The 16,640-nt window shown below is 55.6% G+C and overlaps 1 protein-coding gene across 1 annotated transcript in view; it reads left to right on the forward strand.

The window, feature by feature from the left end:
• The first annotated feature begins 680 nt into the window (after window positions 1–680).
• PHF21B (PHD finger protein 21B) overlaps window positions 681–16,640 on the forward strand; it is an 80,435-nt gene continuing 64,475 nt past the window's right edge. Inside the window, exons 1-2 of the mRNA XM_061124020.1 lie at window positions 681–717; window positions 880–945. Coding sequence (XP_060980003.1) covers window positions 700–717; window positions 880–945 — 84 coding nt within the window. The 5' untranslated portion in view covers window positions 681–699. The remainder of the gene's footprint in view (window positions 718–879; window positions 946–16,640) is intronic.

The following is a 16,640-nucleotide window of genomic DNA, read 5'->3' on the forward strand; positions in this document are numbered from 1 at the left end:
CTGCTGGCTTCGGGAGCCCGGGGTCCGGGGTCCGGGCTGCGGAGCCCCGCGTCCTCTTCTCCGTCGCAGGGCGCGCAGAGCTGGAGAGGCCCCCTCCTTTGAGCCTGCTGCCCCAGGGATGGGGGAAGTGTGTATATGAACGGACTCTCCTTTGGGCTTCCCCTCTGCGCCGCACCCCTCCCCCCCGTTTCGTGCAATCCTGCACAGTTTGAGGGATCGGGGACGCGTGGGACCCGAACCCAGTGTCTTCTCTTTCTCGGGCAGGATCTGCAGGACTAGGGTCCCGGGAGAGGGCCCCCTGCGTGCGCTTGCCCGGTGTGTGTCAGTGTGTGGGGGGTACGCCCACCCCCTCCGCCCCCACCCCCCAGGTGCAATCCTGCACAGTTTGCAAAAGTAGTTTTGGCGATTGTTGCTTGGGCGAGCAGCGGCGCGGCGGCCGGAGCCCGGGCGGTGTTGCGGCGTGCGCGCGCGCGCGCGTGTGTGTGTATGTGTGTGTTGGGGAGATTAGGACGCGACTTGAATATTTATGAGCTTTGCTCGACACGGACTCGCCGTGTTTACTTGGCTCTTTGTTCCTCCCCCCTCCCCCCGGCACACACACACACTCCCTCGCACACGCACCCGGGCCTGCAAACTTGCACGGCTCGGGGCGCGCCGCCGGGTGGCCGCGGCCCCCGCCCCGCCCCGCGAGCTGCCCCGATGAGGCGGCAGCCACAGGTAAGCGGCCCCACGCGGCACTGCCCGGCCGCCGCGCGTGCGGGACGCGGCCCGGGGAACTCGGGCGGGGGAGGGGGGCGGCGGCCCCGCGGGGCCCCGGGCGCACTGGATCCCCCCACCCCGGGGCGGCCGGCCTGAGCCCGCGCCTCCGTGTTTCCGCAGAACGGCGACCTCAAGAAACAGCTGCACGAGCGGCAGCCGCGGATCGCCGCGCTCAGCGACAAACAAGTAAGCGAGCCGGAGCCGGCCCCCCGCCCGGGGTGGCGGGGTGGGGGGACTAGGAGGGGTCGCCGGGCACTTGGGTAGCACCCTAAAAAGTGCTGGCCTCGGCGCCGCGCACTCAGACTCCCAAAGGAGTCTCTGCGGTCTTCAAAGTTACCCGCCCACCCCCTGCTTCTGGGAAGAAGGGGCCAGGGTCTTGGAGGCCGAGGCGGGGGGCAGCGCGGCTCCTACAGTGGCCGAAGGAGAGAAGCTGCCCTTAAAAGGCGGCGAGCAGCCCGGCGTCCATTTTGAGTTGGTGGACATGTTTTTGGAATGTGGACAATTCTCCCGGGTCGGTGTCCCCCCTCAACAGCCCCCGTCCCCGGCCTCCCGCGGGCGTTAGGGTGCGGAAAGAGGGGGCGGTCATTCGGGCCTGGACACCAAACTCCTTGGAAGTGGATTTTTTTTGGGGGGGTTACGCCGCAAATCTTAATTTAAAGAAATCGTTCTTCCCCCGGGCTCCCCCCTCCCCTCCCACTTCTCCGGCATCACTTTTATTCTCGGAACCTGACGCCAGCCAGCTCCCAGGGAACAAAAGAAAGGCGCCCCCGGGACCCCTCGGTTCTGCCCAACTTTGGGTCTCCGGGTACCGGGTGTCCACTGGGGCCCGCGAGGAGCTGCTTGCCGTGGGGACGGGGGACGGGGGGCCCGGCCGCCAACCCCTCCCGGCCCCCTCGGCGAGGAAAAGTTGTCCATTGTGACTTAGTTGCGCGGAGCTCAGCGCTAGAGGGGTTTCAGCACCGCGAACAGAGGCCGCCGCCGCCGCCGCCGGAGCGCGGCCGGCCGCGCGCCCCGCCCCCTCTCCCTCTCCGCCCCCGCCCCTCCCCTCCCCCTCCGCGCCCCTCCCCCCACGCCCCCTCCCCGCACTCGCACCCCCGCCCCTTCCCCAAGCCGAGAACTTTGAGCCGCGCAGCCAATGGCGCTCTCGGGCTCCGAGACTGGCGGGGGCTGGGGCGCCGGCTCCGTCCCCGCGGCCCCCTCCTCCCCCTCCCTCCGTCCGCCCCGCGGGCCCGCTGCCCCCGCCCCGCCTCGCCGAGGCCCCCCTCCAGCTCCCCGGGCCTTCGATCGCGCTTCCTTCGGAATGCCGGCAGCCGGCGTCAGCCTCAAACTTGGACCGCCCCCGCCCCCCGATCCGGTCCCCTTCTCGCTCCCTTAACTCCGGGTCGGGGGCGGGCCGGATCCGAAGCCCCCCCCTCTCCCCGGGGGGATGGTCGGTGTAGGGGAGAGACGTGGACGTGGCTGGCGGGGGATGGTGACGACCCCGGCGAAGGAGAACTCGGAGGCCGGGTGTGCGTTTCGAGTCTTTTTAAAGTTGCAAAGTGGTAGAAGGGGGGCGTGCAGAAGAGAAGGAGGGGGCCGGGGGCTGCGGAAAGAAAGACGGCTGTGGCCGCGGGTCGGCGCCTGGTCGGGGGCGTTGGGCTGGACGCACGGGTGGGGACGAACGCGTTAACCCCTTTCCCGCGGTGCCGCGGCCCCCCTCCCCGGCCGCGCGCCCCCGCCCGGGAGTGGAAGCTTCCATTCCCGCCGGAGGAGGGGGGGGCGCCTGGCGCGCGGCTCGGGCGAAGTCGGGGAGTTCGCGGGGGGGTGGGGGAGCGGGGAGGGGACCCAGGCTGGGCATTACCATTTTGATTGCTTTGATGCCATTTTTGGAGGGGGAGGGGTTGGGAGACCCTTCTCCGCTGAGCACAAAGATGTTTAATCACTGTGTGAAATCAAATCAGATACTTAAAAAAAAAAAAAAATCCATCACCAAATCTGGTACCGTGTGATAGCTGAGGGTTCCTAAGCTCCCTTCCCCCCTCCACCCCCAACTGGGTAAAACGGCAAGTTGTTGACTCTTCTGCTCGGAGTAGAAGATTTAAAAGAGAAAATTCCACTAAGCCGGCAGCTCTCTTCGCAACAATGTCCCTTTATGTGTGCTTCTACAATAAGTGGGAATAGTTTTACTATTTGGAGTGGTTTTCGGAGCTTAGGTTTGCTCCGTTCTGTATTGTAGCAACTATTTCCAGGCTGTTTAAATTTTTATGATGATAGTAAATGAGTAGCTATTTATTATCTGTCATGCCTGAATTTAGATGAGGCCGAGGAGAGAAACATTTGAAAATCGTGTTTGAAGGTTGCGGGTGCCGCTGGTGGGGGCGGGGGGGGGAGGGGCCGTCCTACTCAGGTCTGCCTTTGCCTTTAAATCTGAACTCGGAGAAGGATGCTGCTGAACGGAATGTACCTCCATCTTTTTTGTGTGTGTGAGTGTGTGTTTAAAAAAAGGAAGAAAGAGAACAAGGAAAACTTTTGTTCCCTGACCTTTTAAAAATATTTCTCTCTGAAATGACTAAAAATAACGTCTGGGAAGCGGCCAGCGTTTGTCCTGGCCATTGGAACTTGTGTTTGTCGCTGTGAGCGTGTTGTTTTTCCTTTTTCCTTTGTGGCATTTTATATACCAGGGGCTCATAAAAGAGGGAGGGAGGGAGCTGGGGCCGTGGTGCAGCATGCTAATAAAGCTGCCTCGGCTCTCCCGAGCTCCGCGGTGGAATCTTTCAGAGGTCACCTATGAAATGAGTTGGTAGACTTAACATTTACTCGCCTCTGTCTCCTTGGGAGAGTTTGGTGGAGATTGGCAGCTTGGCTGGGGAAAGGGTCGGAGGAATGAGCCCTTGGAGGGGATTAAGGGCTGCACCGGGGGTCTCTCGAAGAGGGGTGATGGGCTCTGCTTGGTTATCCCCGCACCGGCCCAAGTGCGGAATGGACGATCAGAGCTGAAAAAGCCAGTAGCGTTTCAGAGTTTGCTTTCAACTCAACAGAAAAGTAAGGGTAGTGTCGCTTGAGAGATTTACTTGGAGAAAAACTCACACCATCTTCCCCTCTGGAGATGTATTTCTGTCCTGCTGTCGCTTGGACGATGGCATATAAAGGTTAAGTTTCAATTAAAAGTGCACATGAAGGTGATGAACTGGATAGTAAAACGGACGGATGACCTCATTATCCACATTTGTTAGAAATACAATAGCAACGAGTATTATCTTTTTGGTGCCTAGCCGTCAATTTCCCATTTGTGCCCTTGGCACTGGAATTTTTTTCAGTTACTTCTGGAAGCATGATCGAGGGCTTGAAGATGTTTTTCCAGGACTCCTAGGAGTAGATAGGTTGTTCGTTGGTCAGAAGTAGAGAGATACAAACTGTGTGTGAGTGTCCAGCATTTCTTCCACCATTGCTGTACTAGGGGGTAACTGGGAAACCAGCATCTGTAGGACCTTGCAGTTTGAAAACAGAGTTCACTTTTTTTTTGTTTAAAAAAAAAAAGAGGAAGCTGCAGGTAGTTGGTCAGTAGCCCGTGGTGGCCAGGCTGTTTGAGAACAGAGTTCGTGTTTTTTCTTTTTTTTAAAAAAAAGCAGGAGCTGTGGGCAGTTGGTCAGCAGCCCTCAATGGCCAGGTTGCATTCCTGGGTGGCCCCCCACCACCACTGGGCTGTGACCCGGATGGAGGAAGGACCCCTCGTCTTTAACAAGATATGATGTGTGAAGACTCCATTAGTTGCTCCAGTGGTTTTACGCCATGAATTTGCAGCACATGCAGAGAGGCAGTAACATTTTTATCTAAATTGTCAAGCAACAAGCACTTCCGTGTAAATAACAGGCCCATCATAAATACTGCAGGTTTTTTTTTTTTTTTCCTTTCCTTCCTCTTCGGAGTTCTCAGCACAACACTTAAATGCCATGTGAAGCAGGCATCTTCACGCAAGTTCAGCTTCACCTTGGAGTGAGAGGACCTCTGGTATGAACTGCAGGCCGTGCTGGTCTGGCAGAGAGACCCCCCTCCTCCCCACCCCACCACGCAGTGAACTTGGGGCCTTGCATGCTGCCCGATGCATCGATTTGATGAACTCTGGATTCTGAGGGGCTGTCCTCAAGTGCAGCAATAAAAATACGTCTTCTTGAAAGGTATTATGTATGTGGCATTTGCTCAGGCACTGAATCACGTCTTCACTGTGATTCACTAGCTACGGTGGACACCCGAGGGGTCCCACGGTGGAAGCGTTCACTGAACAGAACTGCAGGGTGGGTCTGTTCTGAACACTCCCCAGTTGTTTTCAGCCCTTCCATTAAAGGACGTTCCATTCTCCAGGCTCCAACCCTGTGTCTGCGCGAATCCAGGAGGCTAAATGTCAATCTTCCTCACCTAGAGTGCAAGATGTCATTCTTCAAACAGCACCTTTACAGGGGAAGGAGAAAACTGATGCTTTCTCCATCTTTCATAGTCTGGAAATGAGCGTAGGGTTGAGACAGCAGAGGCTCAGTCCTGGCTTTCCCCAAGTGCCCCCTGCTTGGCCGTGACCCGTTACTCCCCCCGCCCACCCCCGCCATAGCCAGTCTCTAGGACCCACACTTTTATCCAAGCCGCTGTTTTCCTGGAGTCTTCTTCCCCTCCATCTGTCCACCCCTCTGGTCCCTCCCCCATTAATCTCTTAGCTGGAAGATTGCAGTAGCCTTCTCACTGCATCCACTTTAAAAGCATTATTGAAATAGAATTCAGCCATTTAAAGTGTACAGTCAGGTATTTTTTATACCTTCACAGATGTTTGCAACCAATCACCACCATCAGTTTTAGAATATTTTCAGAATATTGTTATCATTCAGTCGCTCAGTTGTGTCAGATTCTTTCGACCCCATGGACTGCAGCACACCAGGCTCCTCTGTCCTTGACTATCTCCCAGAGTTTGCTCAAATTCATGTCTATTGAGTTGGTGTTGCTATCTAACGAGCTAATCCTCTGCCACCCCCTTCTCCTTTTGCGTTCAGTCTTACCCAGCATCAGGGTCCTTCCCACTGAGCCAGCTCTTTGTATCAGGTGGCCAGAATACTACTTCAGAGTATTACCCAGCCATTGTTGTTGTTCAGTTGCCAAGTTGTGTCTGACTCTCTTTGACCCCACAGACTGCAGCACGCCAGGCTTCCCTGTCCATCCCCTTCACCCGAAGCTTGCTCAAACTCATGTCCATTGAGTCAGTGGTGCCATCCAACCATCTCATCGTCTGTTGCTACTTTCTCCTCCTGCCCTCAGTCTTTCCCAGCATCAGGGTCTTTTCCAGTAAGTTGGCTGTTCGCATCAGGTGGCCACAGTATTGGCGCTTCAGCCTCAGCATCAGTCCTTCCAGTGAATTTTCAGGGTTGATTTCCTTTAGGATGGACTGGTTGGAGCTCCTTGCAGTCCAAGGCACTCTCAAGAGTCTTCTCTGGCACCACAGTTCAAAAGCATCGATTCTTTGGCGCTCAGCCTTCTTTATGGTCCAACTCTCACATCCATACATGACTACTGGAAAAACCATAGCTTTGACTAGGTGGACCTTTGTTGGTAAAGTGATGTCTCTAAGAACAAAATAATTCCACTTGCAGCAATGCAAACGGACCTAGAGATCATCATACTGAAAAATCAGTAAAAAAGACAAATGTGTGATATTGCTTATATGTGGAATCTAAAAAATTGGTGCAAATGAACTTCTTTACAGAACAGAAGTAGAGTCACAGATGTAGAAAGCAAACTTATGGTTACCAGAGAGGGAAGTGGGGGCAGAGGGGTGGGGTAAACTGGGAGATTGGGACTGACATGTACAGACTACTGTGTGTGAAATAGATAACCATTAAGGACCTACTGTATAGCACAGGGAATTGTACTCAGTACTCTGTGGTGACCTATGTGAGAAAAGAATCTAAAAAAGAGTGGAGAGAGAGATATATATATATATATAACTGATTCCCAGGTGGCTCAGTTCAGTTTAGTCCATTCCCTAAGTCGTGTCCGACTCCCCATGACCCCATGGACTGCAGCAGGCCAGGCCTCCCTGTCCATCACCAGCTCCCAGAGTTTACTCAAACTCATGTCCATCGAGTCAGTCATGCCATCCAACCATCTCATCCTCTGTCACCCTAGGTGGCTCAGTGGTACAGAATCCGCCTGCCAACGCAGGAGACGTGAGTTCCATCCCTGGGTTGGGAAGATCCCCTGGAGAAGGAAATGGCAACCCGCTCCAGTATTCTAGCCTGGGAAATCCCATGGACAGAGGAGCCTGGCGGGCTACAGTCCATGGGCTCACAAGAGTTGCAGATGACTTAGCGATGACTAAACCGCAAAATCAACATAACTGATTCACTCTGCTGTACAACAGAGGCTAACAGAACATCGTAGATCAACTATACTCTAATAAAAATTAAGAAAAAACATTGAGAACATTTTCATCCTCTCAGTAAGAAACCCTTTGGGTCTCACCCATCCCATCCCCGCACCAGGCCCCAAGCATCCACTCATTTACTTTCTGTCTGCAGGTCTGCTTTCTGTCGCTGTAGAGTTATCCGTTCTGCACGTGCACGAGTGGAATCGTATCGTGTGGTTTTATCTGTTGGGCTGCTTTCACTGAGCAGAAGGTTTCAAGGCCCACCCAGGTTGTGGCGTGTCGTACTTGGCTCCTCGTTATGTCTGAGTGCCCTCCGTCGTACGGGAGACTGCGTCCTGCGCCTGTTCACCAGCTGATGGGCACTTGGATGCTTCCCCCCCGCCAGGCTCTCGGAAGAGCGCACCACATTTCCTTGGGCCTCTGTGGTTCATCTTCCATTAGCGTGAGCGTCTTGAAACCAGATCGAGGTCACAGTGCTCCTTGTGGAAGCCCTTCTGGTGGTTTTCCGATGCTCTGTGGGGGCTGGCCCTGCTCGGCCTCTGCGCTGGGATCCTCACCTGCCCCACCGACCCCCGGCACAGTGCTGCTCCTTGGCCTCGGGTACCACAAACATCTTCCACTCTGGAGACCGCCGACCATCACTGTCTTCATCTTTTCATGGAAGTCCACTGTCCCTGCTAGACCCTAAGCTCCCTGAGGGGCGGGGGCTGTGCTCTCTGCCCCCTCCCCCGGGTTCCAAGGGCAGTGCCTTGTGGTGCTGCATGCATGTTGGTGGAACAGGCAAATGACTAAGAAGATGGATGTGCGGCTTGGCGGGTCAAGCAGCCAGCCCCAGAGGAGTCCCCGGGAGTTGTCCTCTGTAGGCATGCAGTAAACAGATTTTTAAAATCCTGCGTTTGGAATGAGCCGCACAGAGATAAGACTAGCAGCTCGCCTGGTCTTGGAAACCTCACAAGGGAGTGAGGTATAGATGACCATGTGTCAAGGGAGTTCCAGAAAATTCTGTGAAAACCGTGCTGTGTAGGCCCCTGGAGATGAGAGACACCTTCCTGGCGGAGAAGGGGCTTCCAGGATGCCTAGGGTCGTGCTGGGAGGAGCTGGTGCCCAAGCTGAGGGCTAATGGCCCAAGGAAACTGGCAGGTGCTGGCGAGTTTCTAGCAGTTGAACCGTGGAAGAGAGACAAACAGACAGCAGAGAAGGCAGGCTGGGGCTGGAACCAGGAAGACACAAAGCCGAGCAAAGGCCTGGGTTTTGTGCCAGGTCTGGGAGGCGACCTGGGGCTTTAGTTGTTGAGGGCAGCTTAGGAGGAGGAGGAGGAGGGAGCAGGTGTGTTAGTTGCTGAGTCGTGTCCGACTCTTTGCGACCCCACGGACTGTAGCCCGCCAGGCTCCTCGGTGCATGGGATTCTCCAGGCAAGAATGCTGGAGTGGGTAGCTGATCACTTCTCCAGGGAATCATCCTGACCCAGGGATCAAACCCGGGTCTTCTGCATTGTGGGCAGATACTTTACCCTCTGAGCCACCATGGAAGTCCGGAGGAGGGTGAAGGAGGGCTGAACTCACTCCTTGTGTGGCCCAGGCAGCTGAACGCGCTCCCTGGCGTCTGTCACCTGTGTGGGAGGCCCTTGCAGGGACAGTGACCCCCGTGTGTGATGTGGAGAGGAGGCTGTTGGACTTGGGTGACCAGCACATGACAGGCTTGAGGGCAGGGGGCAGTGTGCTGACCCTCCTCCTCCTGCCTTCAGCAGAGCTCCTTACCGCTGAGAAATGAGTGGGGGACGTTTCTAGAAACTTCTAGAAGGTGAATCGGGGCAACTCTGCTCGGTTGGTTTAAGGAAGAAAAGTGTGCATGTCTGTACATGACACATGGTTGCGCTTTTATTACTGATTTTATTTAGACTCTTTATAAATTGTATAATAACGAATAGTACAGTTGACCCTTGAACAACAGGGGTGTCAGAGGTGATGACCCTCCATGCAGACACTGCGCATACAGTTGGTCCTCCGTATAAGGCAGGGACTCGGTATCCTTGGGCTCAACCAGCCGTGGATCACGTAGGACTGCAGTATTTACTACTGAAAAAGATGTAGACCCATGCAGTTCAAGGCTGCATTGTTCAGGGGTCAACTGTATATTGATCTGTGCCAGTACATATGCACGGTGTCTATGCAGTATATATAAAATCAGTTGATCATTTGTCCAGGGTTATATTATGCACATGAAAAGAAGGATTTGTTGAAGAAAAATAATTTACCTTTCTCCAGCTTAAGTAGAACCTTATTGAGGAAGGCAGCGGTTAACATGCTTCCTATCATTTCTGTAAGCATTAGGAGCTCAGGGAGAATTCTGTTTTTCATAAAGTTTTTAGTGTGAAAGCAACACCTGCTTGTTGGAGGAAGACTTACGCAGCGCAGGTGTGAGGGTCGTGGACCGTGACCCCTCTTGTGCCCGCTCCGGGCACGTGGCCCAGAGCAGCCCTGGTCCTGGGGTGTTCGTAGGCTGCGGTCTGTACACGCAGTGTGTGTAACTTGGAGAAACATGCCTTGTGGGCACGCTCCTGAGCATGCTGCCACTACACTTGCTTGTTACCCTTGACATTGTGTGCTGGGCACCTCTTGGAAACAACTCGGTTTAATTCCACAAGCATTTCATGAGCCCCTGCCTGGTGGGGGGTGCGGGGGTGATGTTGTTGGTAACAACAACATCTCATGGTGTGAGGCTTCACCCTTCCAAAGTGGTTTCACCGGGTCTCTGCTCACTCCAAGTTTCACAGGTAGTTGGGGAGACAGGTGTAACCCTTGTGACCTGTGCCGTGAGCTCTCTGCATGGGAGAGGTTTTGCAGCGGACTTAGCCCACGGCAGTGTGCTGTGAGGAGGTGCCCGGGGTCGCCCTGAGGAGGTGACATCCGAGTGTGTGAGAAGCAAGATTCTGATTGCACACCCAGCGCCCGGCTATGTCCAGCACCCACGTTCTCCGGCAAGCCTGTTCCGACACCTCTTTGATGTACACGATGTGATTTGTCGGGGTCATCTCATGACTTGGCTCAGGCTGGGTGGGTGGGTCTTCCCTGCAGGGCAGGTCAGAGAAGGGCAGCTCCCCAAGGTCAGACGGCTCAGGGCCCCGAGAGGGTGCCCTCTGTTTCAGCCCTTGCCCCTCCTCTAGCCGGCCCCCTGCCTCTGGCGGAGTAGCTTCCAGCAAGTCCTTGTGCGTCCTCTATAAAGCGGGTGTAGTGGTTAAAACTGCCTCACCGGGTTGTTGAGATGAATCCAGATCATAGATGAGCAAGTGTATCTAAACTACCAAGCAGAGCGAAGGGGTTGATTAGAAGAGAATTGTGTTGACACTGCTGGTGCTAGTTCTTTAACCCACCTGCTGATGCAGGGAGGCGTAAGGGACATGGGTTCCATCTCTGGGTCCGGAAGATCCCCTGAAGAAGGAAATGACAACCCGCTCCAGTGTTCTTGCCAGGAGACCTGGGTTTGATCCTTGGATGGGGAAGATCCCCTGGAGAAGGGCATGGCAAACCACTCTGGTGGTCTTGCCTGGAGAATCGCATGGACAGAGGAGCCTAGAGAGTTAACAGTCCAAGGGGTCGCAGAGAGTTGGACACGACTGAAATGACTTAGGACGCGTTGGCTGCCTTGGTGCCCCCAGCACATGCCTGCCACACCCTGCCCTGGGTCTGCGGGGCTGGAACGTTTCCTCTGTTGCTGGTCCCGCTTCGGGGTGTTGCTGCTCGTCACTGCTGGTACGATGGCGGTGCCGTCTTCTCTCCCAGTCCAAGGAGTCGACTTTGATGCGTGAGCCTCTTAAAACACCTGCTGTCGGAATGGTACCATTGATTTCAATTAACTTGGAGTTTTTTTCACTGCGATGACTCTGATAATAACTTTGGTAATCCCATGATGCCTCATTAGAGCTGCTGGCTACGATGATCAGCTCTGTGGTTTAGCAAGTTTTTTTCTCCAGCGCCTTTGTCTTTCCAGGACTGAATCGCAGGCTCGCTGCGGGTTTTCACCCCACTCATGTGAGTGATGCTGAACGTGGCCGCCGCCCGATCTGCCTATTGAAACCCATCACGGGGCCGCACTCGTGGTGGGGGCCCTTCCGCGGGGGCAGTGTCTCAGGCATGCCCTGGCCACACAAGGGGAGCTTGAGGGTTGTGTGTTGGCTCGCGCTCCGAGGCCCCTGCCCCAGACACAGGAGGACTTTGGGGATACAGGTAGCTTTCTGGGGAGGGGGGCAGCTACTATTCACCTCCCCCACCCTGTTTGGAATTTATAGCTTTTAAGGAAATAGGAGCCTGGATTTGATTTTCCTTGCGGTCTCTTGAGTTTCCTTAGTCCCACTAAGGAGGCTTTGGTTTGTTTTTTTTTTTTTGGCCACCGGGTGGCCTGCGGGATCTTAGTTCTCTAACCAGGGATCAAACCTCTGCCCCCTGCAGTGGAAGCTCGGAGTCTTAAGCACTGGACTGCCAGGGAAGTCCTCACAAGGCTTTCGGCTCTTGTCTCCGAGAGGCGTGTAAGAAACGGGTTGAGCGCAGGCTCCACGACGGGCTGGAGTTGTAAACTCAGCTTCGTGCTTTGAGGGCTGTAAAATAAAGTAACCAACAGCACGGCGTGTGAGGCAGCCACGTGCCGGCCCATGGGAAGCGCTGCAAAGACCCAACGCGGCACCCGCCAGGATTAAACGAGACGAGACGTGAAGCTCTGGCTGCGGCGAGTCCTCAACAAGTGGCACCTGGGCGTCACAGGTCGCAGCTTTCCCATCCGATGCTGACCCTGGGCGAGGCCCTGCCAGTGGTCTCCACGGACCAAGTGGGTCCCCATTGGCCCTGCCCTTTGCAGGGGTGGGGGCTGCCTTTTTGTTTGGGGGGTGGCGGAAGCCCAGAGAGGTTGAGCGGCCTGTCGAGGTCACACAGCTGGTAAGTGGAGGAGCCGCGGGCCAGCTCGGGGTCACGGTGGCCTCACAGTCTCAGCCCTGTGCTGGTCCCCGCAGGGGAGACATGACGGCCCTTCTGGCTCTGTGTCCGAAGAGTTCGGAGTCATGCCATGCCTGGGCGCGGGTCCCAGTAAAAGAAAACAGGGTTAGGATGTCAGAGGGAGCCACCCGTGAGCTCTCAGCCATTTGTGATGACGAGTGGGAGCTTCACGCTGAGTTGGAAGGTCGTGGAACGTTGGAGGGGCCGGGTACCCGGTGGGGGGGGGGGGCGGGAGCGTGGGGCAGGCTGGGTGCAGAGAGGTGTCTCCGCAGTGGAGAAGCTGAGTCCACGGCAGGAGGTTTGGCTTTGACCCCCGAAGCAAATGCACCTCCAGCCTCGCTCTCTCATCCTGCTGGGGCCTGAGCCCCTCCCTGCGTGGCTGCTTCAGTTTTTCTTCTTACTATTATCGCTGTTTTGTACGGGGGAGGCATCTTTTCATTTTGAAATGGCCTCTGTTCTCCAAGGGAACAAACATGCTTCCTTGAGTTTGGTTTTTCCCCCCTTCTTTGGGTTCATTACTTATTGTTTCCCGAGTGTTGCAGTTTCCTGAGTGTGGTGAGAAATTTGCTGATGTGGCTTCCTTCCCGTGATGACCTCTGAGCGCCACCAGCGGGCGTCCCTGAAGTCTCAGATGGGCTGCGTTTTGCTTTCTTTTTTTTTTTGGCTTGGCACCTGTGTTGGTCTTGTCAAAGTGCAGCAGAAAGAAGTACATCCATGGGGGATATTTTTCTTTTTTTTTGTTCAGGGTTGAGTGGTCCTCAGCCCCCAGTAGCCTAGGAGGGGCCGGTTGTCTGGGTCCTTGGTTTAAAGTGGGGACGATGCTGCTTCCCGGGCAGGGCTGTCCTGAGGGTCGTGAGGGCACAGTCTTGCATGCTGGGTGCGATTCTCACCTGTAGTGGGACAGCCGTTAGAGGGAGATGTTATCAACAGGGTATTAACAGTCACATGAGGAGCAGGGATCTGGTGGTGTCCCCGGGACGCCGCTGCCTGGGTAAGTAGCCTGGCACCTGTGGCTTTTTGTTGGCACCAAAGCCCTGAGTTCCTCTTTGTCTCCATGGACAAAGCTGGAATTTGTGTGTGTCCACAGCTGGGACTGGGCCCTAAGCTTGGGATTCGGTAGAGATTGAGGGCAGGAGTCCCCCAGATGTGGTCTGCCTGTGTAAAGCATAGGGTAGGTGAGACTAGGGGGCCTTTCCAGGGTGCCTCCCGAAGCCCCCTTCTCCCAGCTGAAACATCAGCCCCGAGTCAGGGGGGTGATGGCGCTCGGGGGCCTCAGGGCCCCTGTCTTCCTGACCGCAGCGCAGCAGGAAGGCCGCTGTTTTTGTTTAAGCCACTGAATTCTGTTTGCTGCTGTTTCACAGGCAGCTTGCCCACATGAGTGGCTGCTGGGTCACATGTTCTGGGGTCCCACACATTGATGTTCTGGGGTCCCACACATGATGTCCTATGCCAACAGCAGGGCCAAAGTGGGCTCGACGCGGTGGTGTTCAGACAGTGATCAGACTTTCAGGGCAGTTACTCCGCAGGCCATGGTGCATTCTGGAACTGTCTGTTTTATGGGACGTATTCCATCAGATTTACCTTTGATCTGTAGGTGGAGGTAAATTGCAGAAAGGTCCATGCCTGCACATGAGTTCACTCTTGGAAGTAAAGATTGGTGGTGGGTGTATGTATGGCCAAGGTTGTAACCTACACATTCACAGACAGGAAAGTATCTGACGGATTTCGCAAAGTCACCCTCCAACATAGAAAAGGTGATGATAAAAGACAGTAATTCGGAGAGGGTGGGTGTAGCTCAATCGTCAGGAGAAATCATGGCTGCCTTTTGATCTCTTGGGTGGAGGCAGCAGAAAGTTTCTTGAAATGGCAGATGTGGGGTGTTTCTGGGGGCCCCCCCCTGGTGGCTGCATCCCAGCAGGCTGTCTGTGGGGGACGCCATCATCAATTTGGGGAGAAGCTTTTTGCCCCAGGAAAGAAAACAAGGCAGGGATGGGGGGGTGGGGAGGAAGGGAGGGAGGGCGCTGTTTCCCTTTGATGTCACTCAGGCGGAAAGCCAATCTGCACATGTAAATGAACTTGAAAATGCAATTAAAAATATATACATATTAGAGACTGTGATCCAGAATTTAATGTGAGATGCAGGTTACCCAGTGACAAGCTGCCTTCCCTGCAATCAGTGGTACCAACTCTCCTCTGTGATGAATGCATCTCAGAGTGATAAATGCACCCAGATGAACGCAGGATTATTCCTTAAGCTAGTTTGACAGCCTTCACCAAGCCTTATCTGCTCATATCACCCACCTCCTTCTCCCAGCTGTCACTGCGAAGGGGACACGGGCTCAGGAAGGTTCGTCCCCTTCCTGATGGGGATGGGCAAGACAGTGGGCAGAGCAGTCACCCGTGTTGCTGTGGACAGAGGTTGGGGGGCCCTGGACATTGTTACAGCCGCAGGCGCTGGGCGGCGGGCACGTTGCAGGGAGCCCCTGCCTGGGGCTGGGAGTAGGAGCTGGACCTGGGGGCCAGGCAGGTGTGGCGTTTGGGGCTGGAAGGGAGCAGCGGGGCAGAGAGCCCTGTGTCTCGGGCTCTTGGATGTTTTCTTCCAGGGCATGCCCACCGGCACGTGCAGAAGAGAACACTCAGATGGTGAGGGCGGCCAAGTGGTGACAATCTGGCACATGCTATGGGGCACCCACTCGGCGCTGGGCGCTGGGGACATGGCGGTGGACAGAGGCGTGCCCACAGTCCCAGAAGGGAAACAGATAACGGGCAAGAAACCTCATAAATGAGTCCCAGAGTCGGTGGGAAGGTGATGGGGGCTCCGGCAGAGGTAGCATGGGGGAGGTAGGGGGGTAGGCAGGTAGCTGTTTTAAATAGGGTGGTCGAGAGGGCCCTCAGGTGCGGCTCAAGGCCTACAGAAGAAGTTGGAGAACGGACCCTTGTGACTCCCTGCCGGAAGAGTGTCCTGGGCAGAGGGAACAGCCAGTGCAAAGGCCTTGAGATGGGTTGTGCCGGGCGTTTCTTGGGGAGGCCAGTGTGCCCAGGAGAGTCCGTGACAGCTAAGCAAGGAAGTCCTGGAGCGGATGGAACAGGGCGGGGACCGACCTCTCCAGACGGCTTGCCCCTGCCTTTAAATCACCGACTGGTCGCCATGAAGAACAAGAAATGGTTCTTTCTTTCTTTTTTTTAAAAAAAAAATTTGTTTGTTTGGTTGCCCCAGGTCTTAGTTGCAACATGTGGGATCTAGTTCCCTGACTAGGAATGGAACCTGTGCCCCCTGTACTGGGATCGTGGAGTCTTAGGCACTGGACCACCAGAGAAGTCCCAAAGTGGCCCTTTCAAGGGGCAGAATGTAGTACAGAAGTCGGAAGGTACCAGAAGGCAGATTTCAGCTCCCAGGCTGGTGAGTTCTCTTTCTGAGGGCTCTGCCTGGGGATCGAAATGGTTGTTCTGGGACCTTCAACCACCCGTCCAGCACCTCATGGTAAAGGGGAGGGCGTACCAGCGGCGGCTGGATGGGAGGCCGGGCTGGCGGGCCCTGCACTGAGGTTTTGTGGTTCAGAAATGCCCAGGCTCATCTGGGGTTCCGTCCTGGCCCAATCACCGCCTGGGATGCCCTGCCTCTTGCAGGACTGAAGACCCTGACCCTGCGGGTGGGCCTGCTGGGGAGACATGCCCTGGGCCCAGGGGCAGCCAGGCCCGGCAGCACCCCTGTCATATGGCATGGACCCCAGGCAGCCTGCTTTTTAAATTTTTTTTTTCAAGAGAGGCAGCAGCAGCTACTGCTGCTAAGTCGCTTCAGTCGTGTCTGACTCTGTGCGACCCCATAGATGGCAGCCCCCCAGGCTCCCTTGTCCACAGGATTCTCCAGGCAAGAATACTGGAGTGGGTTGCCGTTTCCTTCTCCCCAAGAGAGGCAGAAACCCCTGCTAAGGAGAAATCTGCAGTTTAGATGTGGGCAGAACATTCAGGCTTTTTCTAAATGCACTGGCTGGAAGGACACTCCTACAGCCCGGACCAAACCCACCTCTTCTGACTGCCCTTCCACATCCCCTCCCCAGGCCCTGGACACCTGGCTTCCCCCTCATCGTCCAGGCCCAGCGGAAGCAGGCACTTGTGCTGACCTCCCAGTGGGGTCCGGTGTCTGTCCGCCGGCTCCATCAGGTTGGGTCGTGACCTAGTCATTTCCTGCGTGATGCTGACATTCAGAGCTCCCGGGCTTGTAGGAGTCCGATGGTGAGCCCTGAGGTCCAGTGAGCCCACCGCCCTGGAGCCCCCCTGCCCTGAGCCGCCTGCTCCCCCCAACACCCCCACCCTGGAGCCCCCAGCGCTGTTAGAACTAAACAGTTGATAGTGGGGCTGGAGGGCCGTTGAGGTTCCTTAAGAGCCTTCGTTTCTTATTTAGATAAAGAAGTGGCCCTCAAATCTATTTCTGTAAATAAAAACAGTCCCGCCCCTCCTCACCCCAAGCCCTGGCCGAAGCCGGTGGCTTGTTGAAGTTAGTTTATTAATGAGTCTGC

This window comes from Dama dama, chromosome 22, assembly GCF_033118175.1.
Source record: "Dama dama isolate Ldn47 chromosome 22, ASM3311817v1, whole genome shotgun sequence".
Taxonomy (NCBI): Eukaryota; Metazoa; Chordata; class Mammalia; order Artiodactyla; family Cervidae; genus Dama; species Dama dama.